At 42.6% G+C, this 12,728-nt stretch overlaps 1 protein-coding gene across 3 annotated transcripts in view; it reads left to right on the top strand.

Moving 5' to 3' along the window:
* LOC132399754 (protein diaphanous homolog 3) overlaps positions 1-12,728 on the top strand; it is a 136,728-nt gene that overhangs the window by 111,340 nt on the left and 12,660 nt on the right. For 2 of the 3 annotated variants that reach the window (XM_059980465.1, XM_059980463.1), the window contains exons 13-15: positions 570-699; positions 787-819; positions 4,209-4,295. In XM_059980465.1, coding sequence (XP_059836448.1) covers positions 570-699; positions 787-819; positions 4,209-4,295 — 250 coding nt within the window. The remainder of the gene's footprint in view (positions 1-569; positions 700-786; positions 820-4,208; positions 4,296-12,728) is intronic. The other variant, XM_059980464.1, reaches the window with a different exon arrangement.

Genomic DNA, 12,728 nt, shown 5'->3' on the forward strand with positions numbered 1-12,728 from the left:
TAGTTGGACATGATTACAAATATTCAAGTATTTAAATCCATTCAGGGCACTCATTATAGGTAGTCAACCAAACATTTTCAATTATGAATGCAATTTGAAATGCCACAATTTCTTATTTATGATTACCTTGTTGTTTTAATCAACTGTCATTGTTCATAACTAGGAATTATTTTACTGCAATGTGCATCAAATTAATGTGTTTATGATGGATCAGTATTTATTGTAAAGTCATGAATGTCTTTAAAAGAGTTGATTTATAACTTTGCTGGAAACTTGGCAACGGAAATCCCTATGAATGTTTTATGATGACATCTTTGTACAGCAAAGAGAACTAATTCTTCTTGATGTAATGCATATGGGAAGCAGTTTATGATTCTTGCTGAGAATATATTGCAGATTATGAATAATTTGGGTGATAATCCACTATTTTATAAAGAGCTGTACATTGAAGTTCAAACATTACCTCAGTATGGTAAATAGAGTAAAATCCAATATTTTACAGATTGAAATTATCCAGAGATGTTCAGCAATCCTCTAATGTTACTAATCTTGTTACCCATTATTTATAGCTAGTTCTTTTGCGAGGGAAGGACAAGGCATTCACCTTACTTCATGCTCTTGTAGACCAGATTATGTCACAAGAGCCAGGCCTGACAAAATTTCCCCAAGAGCTCACAGAATTTGAAGAAGTTCCTGGAGGTGGGTGGAAATATCTGAAACAAGCAGCAACATTAGAACATATACAGTGCTGTATCCATCATAACAATTTGTTCCTCTTCCTTCTAGATTCCATTAAGGGTTTGATTGCGGAGGTGGATGGTATGTAAAAACTCCATTTTAATATTTGGAAAGATCTTGTGGTATTGTTTGTCCTCAAGTATCAGACTGACATGATTGATCTTCTGAATATTATAAGGAGGATTAGTATGAAAATGAAAAACTTTGCTGAATTATTGCCTGTTTTTCCCAGTCAGTTGTACTGGAATATTGAGCACAGTTGAAAAGATTATGGATTTTTTTGGTGTAAATTGTATTTTTTGCAACTGGAGTGTCACCTGATTCGGATATGGCCTAGCTATAGTGTGGAGTGAGAGACTCTGAAGCTGGTCAATATTTCAGAGACTTTAATGTGAACAATGTTAAAGGGAAAAGAATATACTAAACACAAGGCCAGACAGGGCTGTTAACTAAAACTCTCAAATGGAAGATGAAGCCTATACTCTGGCTGAAAGGAATAACTAAATATAAAATGAATACTGCTTTGGAGTCAGTTAACTCGACAATCCAATTTCTCAGGCAAGGCCGAATGCATGCAGTGAAGCAAAATGTTGCTGTGCTGTGATCAAGTCTCGACAAACACTACAAGGGAATGAATGGAGTTGAATACTATCACAGTGAAATAATAATCAGCTGATACATGCATATTCATGAGTGCAATTGCTGAATCTGCTGCACTGCTGAATACGTGGTTGTGACAGGGCCTCCCTCTCTCGGCACAACCCCTGAGGCACCACAGACCTGCGTCTGCTGGTAGGCCTGGATAAGGTGCCCTTCAGTGATGCTGCTAGATAAGTGCCATGCATTGCCAATATCGGAGCCAAAGATATCCATGTAGAGACAGAAGCAAGTGCTTATAAAGAGGTAGCTCAACTAAGTGACACCGTGAGATGAATCATTCTCAAAATGAGGACCCTTCGATTGGAACTAATCGGGCATCTGCTTCAACAAAAAACTGACACAGAACCCCTGAGCCTATCTAAATAAACTCAACAAACTTAAACAGAAATAACCAGGAAACCACATTACAAAGAGAGGGTCGCTCGAGAAAAACACAAGGAACTCTTAAACCATTAATAACTGTTGTTAAGCAACATTTAACCAATTCAGGTGCTCCAAAAACTTCAGAGCCCAGTGCTCTTTGATGCCCCGCACAGGCCTGAAGGAATCACTGCAGGATCTTTCTCCCTTTAGCTGGCACCTGATGGCCCAGGAAGACCTGAAAACACAAGATCCAGGGACAATTCGAGAGACCTGGGGAACTTGAGAGGGAGGCGTGGGGAATTTGCGAGGCAGCGAGACTTGGGGATCCTGAGAGACCTGGTTACTCCAACAGACTGAGAGACCCAGGAACCTCGAGTGAGATCAAGAAACCTTGGGCGGGGCCGAGAGAGAGGCTTGGGAGTCCTTGAGATGGGGAGGACATTGACAAATCCTAAGCACATTAAATAAGCCTTGGAACAATAAAAAAAAATCTTAGGAACATAGAGAAAAGTCCTTGGGAAACCTTGAAAACAGGATACTTGAAACCTAGAGAAGGAATCTTATCAAATCTTGCTCAGAATGTTTTATTTTTCACAATTTTTCCAGAGGCAGTTAGGATATACTCTCAATTTTACAGATCAAGACAGCATAGCCAGGTTTCTTTTATCGCTAAGCTAGCTAGTTCTCTGTAGATCTGTTTAATTTGCTACATGAAAGTTCAGTTTTCCCAGTCTGTACCATGACTTTCATCAAGAGGTTAAAAATACCCTTGATAGTTACTTTACTTGTGTATTTGCATACTACAGCCAGGGATCAGCTTTTGGAGTCGGGCTCTTCCAGAAGTTACACCATTGACTTGAATAATGATTTGTTGAATCAATTGATAAGCTTGGTTGAATCGCTCATTTGTTATGTAGACCTGAGTCGCAGGACCACAAAGCTGAGAACCTGGATACTTGTGACTTGAAAAGCTTGGAATGAATACCGGATAAACTCAATGTAGACTAGAGAAGACTCGGGACTCTCAGAATGTAGAGTCAGGACATGCACTGAGAATAAAGGCACCCTCTCCTCAAGCCACCAATGTCAAAATGTCGCTGTTCAAACTTTGCTGGGTCCATTACTTGGCAAGATCTTTCTGTCGCGATGGAGACAGACAAGAGTTTATTCTTAGGAATTCCAATGGAACATTGTTGTCTCGATGAATCACTCTGACCAATGAATCTTATGGCCAAGCTCAGCTGCCCTTTCTCTGCTGGGTCCGCTTTTGTGTGTGGTTCAGGGCTTGCTGTCACCCGATTCAAATGTGGCCCAAGTACAGAGTGAGAGACACTGAAGTGGGTCGATAGTTCACAGACTTTAATGTGAACAGTGTTAAAGGGAAAAAAAAACAATAAATGCTAGGCCAAACAGGGTTGTTGACTAAAACTCTCAAATGGAAAACAAAGCCTACACTGCGGCTGAAAAGCACAACTAAATAAAAAACGAATACTGCCAGTCTTCATAGTCCGTTGACTCGACAGTCCAATTTCATAGGCAAAGCCAAATGCAAGCAGGAAGCAAAGTGTTACTGTGCTGTGTCCAAGTTTCAACAAACACTACGACAGAATGAATGGAGTTAAATACTATCACACTGAAATGATAATCAGCTGACACATGCATATACATGAGCACAATTGCCGTATCTGATGTGCTGCCGAACCCGTGTTTGTGATGTGGAGTCTCTGAAATTATTCTGTTTGGCCTAATTTTGAGACTACATTATTAAAATCAGTCCTAAGCACAAAATAAGCCCTAATAGCAGGATGTATTCATCACTATTGAGTGTATCATTTTACTGGAGTCAATGGCAGGACCAACAAGAACACTAATGTTTAAGATTGGTGCAGCAATAATAGTAGACACATATTAGAGCATTTTACATGTAATTTACTAAAGATCTAAAGCAGCACATCTAAATCAATAATGAGCAAATAATAGTGTATGTTATTGAAAGCTTTAGTTCAGTGTAATCAGATTAACTGAAGATTTCTATTGAGATTATACCTATTTTTCTTTACATTCATTTCTCCAGATGTATTAATCAATACTTCCAAGTAATAATTTCTAACTATATTGAAATGATTTTAAAGGATTTGTTTTGCCTCTAAAATTGAATTTCAGAGGTAGAACATAACGTCAGCATATAACATCTTCAGCATTGTCAGCCTGGAATCCAGGCAAATGTTTTTGGCTGAACCTAGTGTATTTTACTTCTGTGCTGCTTAATTCTGTTGGGTAATGGAAGATTGTGCACTCAGTACATTTGAGTTCTGTAGGAAGTACCTTCCTAAAATTTTGCTAGAATTTGCACCCAAAGTGGGAAACTCCTGGTAAGTACAATCTGAAGAATTCTTACTTTATGGAGACTGTTCTTTCTGCAGTAATATTTTCAATGAATTTCTAAGGTCAGCCAGTCAATATGACAGCTATTCATTTCTGGACTGTCTGCGTGAGAGAAGGACATTGCACGGACAGAGCCTCTTCCTGCATTGGTTAGTTACTTTACCATTAAGTTGGTGTTTTGAAGATGTTGGTTCTTGTTAATATCAAATATTCAAATTAGAAAGACGGAATATGAAAGGAAATAAAGTCAAGTAATTTGATGGCACAGATACTGCACCGGTAAGGCATCCTCAATTCAGGCATGGTCTCTATTGCTGTCTCTGTGGAGCTTACACACTTCCTGCAGATGTCCAGTTTTCTTCCACATCCTAATGGTGTGTGGGTCAGTATATGAACTGCAAACTACCCCAGGTGGCAGTAAATAGTAGCTGGTCAGTGGTGTAGTGGCATCTGCACCAAACTTCGGGGCGAATGATCCCGGATTCAAACCTGGCCAGCTCCCTGCATGCTTTCCATTCGTGCTGTGTTGAGCGTCAAGCTATTAACTCCAGTTCATAAAGCAGCCAAATGCTAAAGAAATGGCAAGGTTGCCACCTGATGCACCAGTGAGGCATGGGAGGATAATTTTAAAAAAAGTATAGGTACAGTAAGTAGTAGGATCTTGGAAAGGTGATGGGAGCAAGGATAAAAATATTCCAGGAATTGGATTGCCCTGTGTGTCAGCATAGACTCAATTACCAAAATAGCTTCTTCTACTGTAAGGCATAAGGAAATATGGAAAGAGGGAGAAAAACAAGAACATAAGATATAGGAGCAGAATTAGACCATTGGGTCCATCAAGTCTGCTGTGCTATTTCATCGTGGCTGATCCAATTTTCCTCTCAGTCCCAATCTCCTGCATTCTTCCCATATCTCTTCATGCCCTGACCAATCAAGAATCTATCAACCTCTGCGCTAAATATACATTAAGACATGTCCTCCACAGCTGCCTGTGGCAAAGAATTCCACAGATTCTTCACTCTCTGGTGAAAGAAATTCCTCCCCACCTCCACTCTAAAAGGTGCCCCTCTATTCTGAGGCTGTGTACTCTGGTCTTAGGCTCTCCCACCACCTCTCTGCATCCACTCTATTAAGGTCTTTAACTATTCGATTGGTTTCAATGAAGTTACCCCTCATTCTTCTGAATTCTAGAGAATACAGGCTCAGAGCCATCAAACACTCTTCATGTGACAAGCCACTCAATCGTGGAAACATATTCATAAGCCTCCTTTAAACTCGCTCTAGTTTGAGCCCATCCTTTCTAAGACAAGTGGCTCAATACTGCTCACAATACTCTTTGCTTTTATATTCTCCTTGCTCGTTGCTTGTATGGAGACTCCAATGGGATGAGGGAGGATTTGGCTAGTGTAAACTGGGAACTCAGACTATATGGTGGGACAGTTGAGGAACAGTGAAAGATTTTTCATGGCGTTCAACAAAAGTATATTCCAGTTAATAGCAAGGACAATAAGTGTGGGGAGAGCCAGACTTGGATAACGAAGGAAATAAAAGAAGGCATCAAACTAAAATCGAAGTTTTAAACTGAAGCAAGAGGTAAAGAGGGAAGAGGTAAAAGAAGCTTGGAGAGAAGCTGTTTTTTTTTAATTGATCACGGCAAAGAGGCAAGACTGTGCAGGTGTGTGACGTAGCACGCCAAAGGTTTAAAAAGGAGAGGAAGTTTTCAACGGTTATTTAAATCGAAGAAAGAGGCGGAGAGGGAAGAGGTAAAAGAAGCTCGGAGAGAAGCTGTTTTTTTTTAACTGATCAGGGCAAAGAGGCCTTTAGCGCGGCAAAGGTTTAAAAGAAAGACTGCCATATACAGCGGCCATCATCGGAGTGGACTGAGGCAGAGTGGGTCGGCTTTGGCTCAACAGGCAGAGGCGAGGTTGAACGGGGCACGACTGCGCAAGCGCGTGGAAGTTGGCCTCTGAGATTAGCAGGGGAATTTAAAAAGTGAGTAGAGGCTGAGTACAAGCTTCACTCCAGGTGAGGTAAGACCGGGTAAGCTCCTTTAATTAATCTAATTAGATTAGGAGTAGGTGATGGAGGCAGCAGTTAGGGCAGTTGAGTGCTCCGTTTGCAGTATGTGGGAAGTCCTGATGAGCACAGTTGTCCCTGATGACTACACCTGTAAAAGGTGCATCCAGCTGCAGCTCCTGACAAACCGTGTTAGGGAGCTGGAACTGGAGCTGGATGAACTTCGGATCATTTGGGAGGCAGAGGCAGAAATAGACAGGAGTTTCAGGGAGATAGTCACCCCTAGGAGTCAGGAGACGGGTAGCTGGGTGACTGTCAGGAGAGGGAAGGGGAATAGACAGGAAGAGCAGAGCACCCCTGTGGCCATTCCCATCAATAATAAGTATACCGTTTTGGATACTGTTGGTGGGGACGACCTACCAGGGACAAGTTGCAGTGGCTGCGTCTCTGGCACCGAGACTGGACCGTCAGTTCAGAAGGGAAGGAGGGAAAAGAGGAGAGCAGTAGTGACAGGGGATTCTATAGTTAGGGGGACAGATAGGAGGTTCTGTGGAAGAGATCGAGAACCCCGGATGGTCTGTTGCCTCCCTGGTGCCAGGGTCCGCAATATCTTGGATCGAGTTCTCAGTATTCTCAAATGGGAGGGTGAGCAGCTGGATGTCGTGGTCCATATAGGGACCGATGACTTGGGTAGGAAGAGTGAGGAGGTCCTGAAAGGTGAGTTTAGGGAGCTAGGTGCCAAGTTAAAGGACAGGACCTCCAAGATAGCAGTCTCTGGATTGCTACCAGTGCCACGTGCAGGTGGATTTAAAAATAGTAAGGTAGTGCAGATCAACACATGGCTGAAGACATGGTGCAGGAGGGAGGGCTTTAGATTTATAGATAATTGGGCGGTTTTCCAGGGAAGGTGGGACCTGTTCCGACAGGATAGTTTACATCTGAACTGGACAGAGACAAATATTCTTGCAGGTAGGTTTGCTAGAGAGGCTCCAGCAGATTTAAACTAGATACAAGGGGGGAGGAGAACCAAAGTGTAGGAACAGATGTATGGGAGAAGGAAGAAAAAGAAGACAGTAAAGTTCTTTGTACTGATAGAGATAAACAGAGAGGAAGAGGTGGAGAATTTCTTAACTGCATTTATTTTAATGCAAGGAGCATTGTAAGAAAGGTGGATGAGCTTAGAGCATGGATTGATACCTGGAAATATGATGTTGTAGCTATTAGTGAAACATGGTTGCAGGAGGGGTGTGATTGGCAACTAAATATTCCTGGATTTTGTTGCTTCAGGTGTGACAGAATTGGAGGGACAAGAGGGGGAGATGTTGCGTTGCTTGTCAGAGAAAATATTACAGCGGTGCTCTGGCAAGATAGATTAGCGGGCTCGTCTAGGGAGACTATTTGGGTGGAATTGAGGAATGGGAAAGGTGTAGTAACACTTATAGGGGTGTATTATAGATCACCTAATAGGGAGGGAGAATTGGAGGAGCAGATTTGCAAGGAGATAGCAGATGTTTGTAGTAAGCACAGGGTTGTGATTGTGGGAGATTTTAATTTTCCACACATAGACTGGGAAGCCCATACTGTAAAAGGGATTGATGGTTTGGAGTTTGTAAAATGTGTGTAGGATAGTTTTTTGCAGCAATACATAGAGGTACTGACTAGAGAAGGGGCAGTGTTGGATCTTCTGTTAGGGAATGAAATAGGTCAGGAGATGGAGGTATGTGTTGGGGAGCACTTCGGGTCCAGTGATTACAATGCCATTAGTTTCAATATAATTATGGAGAAGGATAGGACTGGACCCAGGGTTGAGATTTTTGATTGGAGAAGGGCTAACTTTGAGGAGATGCGAAAGGATTTAGAAGGAGTGGATTGGGACAGTTTGTTTTATGGGAAGGATTTCATAGAGAAATAGAGGTCATTTAAAGGTGAAATCTTGAGGGTACAGAATCTTTATGTTCCTGTTAGGTTGAAAGGAAAGGTTAAAAGCTTGAGGGAACTATGGTTTTCAAGGGATATTGGAAACTTGGTTAGGAAAAAGAGAGATATCTACAATAAATATAGACAGCATGGAGTAAATGAGTTGCTCGAGGAATATAAAGAAAGTAAGAAGAATTTTAAGAAAGAAATTAGAAAAGCTAAAAGAAGATACGAGATTGCTTTGGCAAGTAAGGTGAAAGTAAATCCAAAGGATTTCTATAGTTATATTAACAGCAAAAGGATAGTGAGGGGTAAAATTGGTCCCTTAGAGAATCAGAGTGGACCGCTATGTGTGGAGCTGAAAGAGATGGGGGAGATTTTGAACTATTTCTTTTTTTTTTGGTATTCGCTAAGGAGAAGGATATTGAATTGTGTAAGGTAAGGGGAACAAGTAGGGAAGTTATAGAGACTATGATGATTAAAGAGGAGGAAGTACTGGCGCCTTTAAAGAATATAAAAGTGGATAAATCTCCGGGTCCTGACAGGATATTCCCTAGGACCTTGAGGGAAGTTAGTGTAGAAATAGCAGGGGCTCTGACAGAAATATATCAAATGTCATTAGAAATGGGGATGATGCCGGAGGATTGGTGTATTGCTCATGTGGTTCCATTGTTTAAAAAGGGTTCTGGGAAAACCTAGCAATTATAAGCCTGTCAGTTTGATGTCAGTGGTGGGTAAATTAATGGAAAGTATTCTTAGAGATGGTATATATAATTATCTGGATAGACAGGGTCTGATTAGGAATAGTCAGCATGGATTTGTGCGTGGAAGGTCATGTTTGACAAATCTTATTGAATTTTTTGAAGAGGTTACGAGGAAAGTTGACGAGTGTAAAGCAGTGGATGTTGGCTATATGGACTTCAGTAAGGCCTTTGACAAGGTTCCACATGGAAGGTTAGTTAGAAAGGTTCAATCATTAGGTATTAATATTGAAGTAGTAAAATGGATTCAACAGTGGCTGGATGGGAGATGCCAGAGGGTAGTGGTGGATAACTGTTGGTCAGGTTGGAGGCCAATGACTAGTGGTGTGCCTCAGGGATCTGTACTGGGTCCGGTGTTGTTTGTCATATACATTAATGATCTGGATGATGGGGTGGTAAATTGGATTAGTAATTATGCAGATGATACTAAGGTAGGTGGCATTGTGAATAATTTTCAAAGCTTGCAGAGAGATTTAGGCCAGTTAGAAGAGTGGGCTGAATGATGGCAGATGGAGTTTAATGCTGATAAGTGTAAGGTGCTACATCTTGGTAAGAATAATCCAAATAGGACATGCATGGTAAACGGTAGGGCATTGAAGAATGCAGTAGAACAGAGTGATCTAGGAATAATGGTGCAAAGTTCCCTAAAGGTGGAATCTCATGTGGATAGGGTGATGAAGAAAGCTTTTGGTGCGCTGGCCTTTATAAATCAGAGCATTGAGTATAGGAGTTGGGATGTAATGTTAAAATTGTACAAGGCATTGGTGAGGTTGAATTTGGAGTATTGTGTACAGTTCTGGTCACTGAATTATAGGAAAGATATCAACAAAACAGAGAGAGTACAGAAAAAAATTACTAGAATGTTACCTGGGTTTCAGCACCTAAGTTACAGGGAAAAGTTAAACAAGTTAGGTCTTTATTCATTGGAGTGTAGAAAGTTTAGGGGGCTTGATAGAGGTGTTTAAAATTATGAAGGGGATAGATAGAGTTGACACTTTTTCAATTGAGGGTAGGGGAGATTCAAACAAGAGGACAGGAGTTGAGAGTTAAGGGGCAAAAGTTTAAGGGTAACACAAGGGGGAATTTCTTTACTCAGAGAGTGGTAGCTGTGTGGAATGAGCTTCCAGTAGAAGTGGTAGAGGCAGGTTCGGTATTGTCATTTAAAGTAAAATTGGATAGATATATGGACAGGAATGGAAACGGAGGACTAGGTGAGAGTAAGCATTCAGCATGGACTATAAGGGCCAAGATGGCCTGTTTTCATGCTGTAATGTATGGTTGTATGGTTATATAAAAACTCGTGCACACAAAGTTGCCAAAAGTAGTAGGAAACTGGGAGGCTGGGAAAACTTTAAGAAGCAACAAAGAACCACGAAGCAAGCTGTAAAGAAAGGGAAGCTAGGCTATGAAAATAAACTAGTACAAAATTTTAAAATGGATAGTAAAATTTTTTATAATTACAAATAAATTGGAAAAGGGTGACTAAAGTTAACGTAAATCCCTTGGAGGATGAGGATGGGAAATTGATATTGGATAATGAGGAAATGGTAGCGGCTTTGCATGACTATTTTTTGTCGACCTTCATGGCGGACACATCAAACATGCCAAAGAGAGATGTGATGAATGCGATGGGAGTTGAGGACCTCAATGCAATAGCTATCACTAAAGAGGCAGTGCCGAGCAAACTTGTTTGCCTGAAGATACATAAGTCCCCTGGTCCTGATGGAATTCATCCCAGGGTACTGAACAAAATGGCAGAAGTTGCAGTAGAGGCCTTGGTGATGATTTACTAAAATTCTCTGGGCTCTGTGCAGCTCCCGGTGGATTAGAAGAGATCGAATGTCATGTCATTGTTCAAAAAAGAATGTAGGCAAAAGGCAGGCAACTATAGGCCAGTTAGTTTGACGTCTGTGGTTAAGAAAATGCTTGAAGCTGTCATTAAAGAAGAAGTAGCGCAGCATCTGGAAAGAAATGAATCCATCAGGCAGACGCCACATGGATTCAGCAAAGGCAGGTCCTGTTTGAGAAACTTACTGGAGTTCTTTAAGGATATAACGAGTGCAGCGAATAGAGGGGAACAGATGGCTGTTAGTTACTTGGATTTACAGAAGGTGTTTGATAAGGTGCTGCATAAAAGACTTACCCATAAGTTAAGGATGCGTAGAGTTGGAGGTGATGTATTAGCATTGATAGAGAATTAGTTAACTAATAGAAAGAGATTGGGATACATGAGTGTTACTCTGGTTGAAAATCAAAGGTGGGTGGTGTGCCGCAGAGGTCGGTGTCATGGCCCCTTTTGGCAATCTCCCACCTTGCTATTTACCTCAGGAACTGGGCCTCAATCCCTTTCATTTAGTTTCCAGTCATTCCCAGGTTCTTTTAACTATTCATACCTGCCTTCCATCAGAAAATGCAGGATAAAGACCCTGTGATCACAACAAGGAGCTGCCAGTTTGTTGGTGTGAGTAATCTCATTTCGTGATTCTTAGGACTGACAGTTCTAAGTCTAGCATTGCTCCTAGATACCAATTCCACGCTCGCTACATCAATAATGCCTCCCAACTCCGCCTCTGTGCCCATGTTCTTCACTTGGGTTCATTCATTGCCATGCTCATGCAACAGAATGAACTGGCCATAATGAACCCAGCGGACACAGATCTCATACAACAGGCCCTTGCCAATCAGGGCTACCTACTGGGCACCCATGACCATCTACTTAGGGAGGTCACGGAAAATCTTCAGACTCTGTCCACAAATGTACAGAAGGTCAGTGAGCTGGTGGACTGAATTTCTGCTTCTCTTCCTCCGTCCCCTCCAAGAATCCTGACTACGCAAAATGCACTGCTCGGGATGGCGTTGCCCCTGGGATCAGCAACACAGTCCCTGCGAGAGCCATACGTTCCTGAGCCCGAACCCTACACTAGGGACCTAGGGAGGTGCTGGGCCTTCCTGTTACAATGCTCTCTGGTCTTTGAGCTACAGCCACATACCTACACTTCAGATAAATCGAAGATTGTGTACATCATTGGGGCTGTTACAAGGTGATGCCTTGGCTTGGGCAACCGCGGTATGGGATAACCGACCGGAGGTTTGCTCCTCCTTCCCCTCCTTTGTTGCTGAAATGAGGAAGGTCTTCGAACAACCCATTCTCTTTGTCGGGGTTCGCGAAGCGTAGCAAGGTATTCCATTGAGTTCTGAACCTTAGCCACAGACCCAGGGTGGAATGACAAGGCCCTACGGAAGGTGTTTCGACAGGGCCTCTTGGACAAGATAAAGGATGAATTGACAGCGAGGGATGACACGAACTGTCTGGACTCTCTGATCTCGGTAGCCACTAGATTAGATAATCAACTTCGAGCGGCTGAGAGAAAGAACCAGTTGCCCCGCTCCTCGGGGAAGCCTATGGTCCACCTTATCAGTCCCAGCCAGCCTCCCTTCCCCAGCCACTCCAAGTGTAGCTCCTGTACCGACCATCCCCACCACCCTGGGGGAGGAACCGATGCAGCTGGGATGGAACCAGCTCTTCCCAGCTGAACGACTGCAGAGGTAGAGAGCTGGGAATTGTTTCTATTGTGGCCAGCCAGGACATTTCTGGGATACCTGCCCTCAGCAGCCATAAGGGGGAACTCACCAGTGAAAATGGGATCCTGGTGAGCCGGATGATATTCCCTTCAGCCCTCCAGACTCGGATGCAGGTCCCGGCTACCATGAATTACCAACGACAGTCTCTGTCCCTATCCACTTTGGCGGATTCCAGTGCCAAGGGCAATTTGCTGGACAAAGACATAACCTACCATCCTGGAGTCCCAGGCCCTGGACGGAAAACTGCTAGCTCAGGTTACCCACTGTATGCCTCCCCTGACCTTGATCCTATCCGGCAACCATCGG

The sequence above is a fragment of the Hypanus sabinus genome, chromosome 9 (genome assembly GCF_030144855.1).
Source record: "Hypanus sabinus isolate sHypSab1 chromosome 9, sHypSab1.hap1, whole genome shotgun sequence".
Classification (NCBI taxonomy): domain Eukaryota; kingdom Metazoa; phylum Chordata; class Chondrichthyes; order Myliobatiformes; family Dasyatidae; genus Hypanus; species Hypanus sabinus.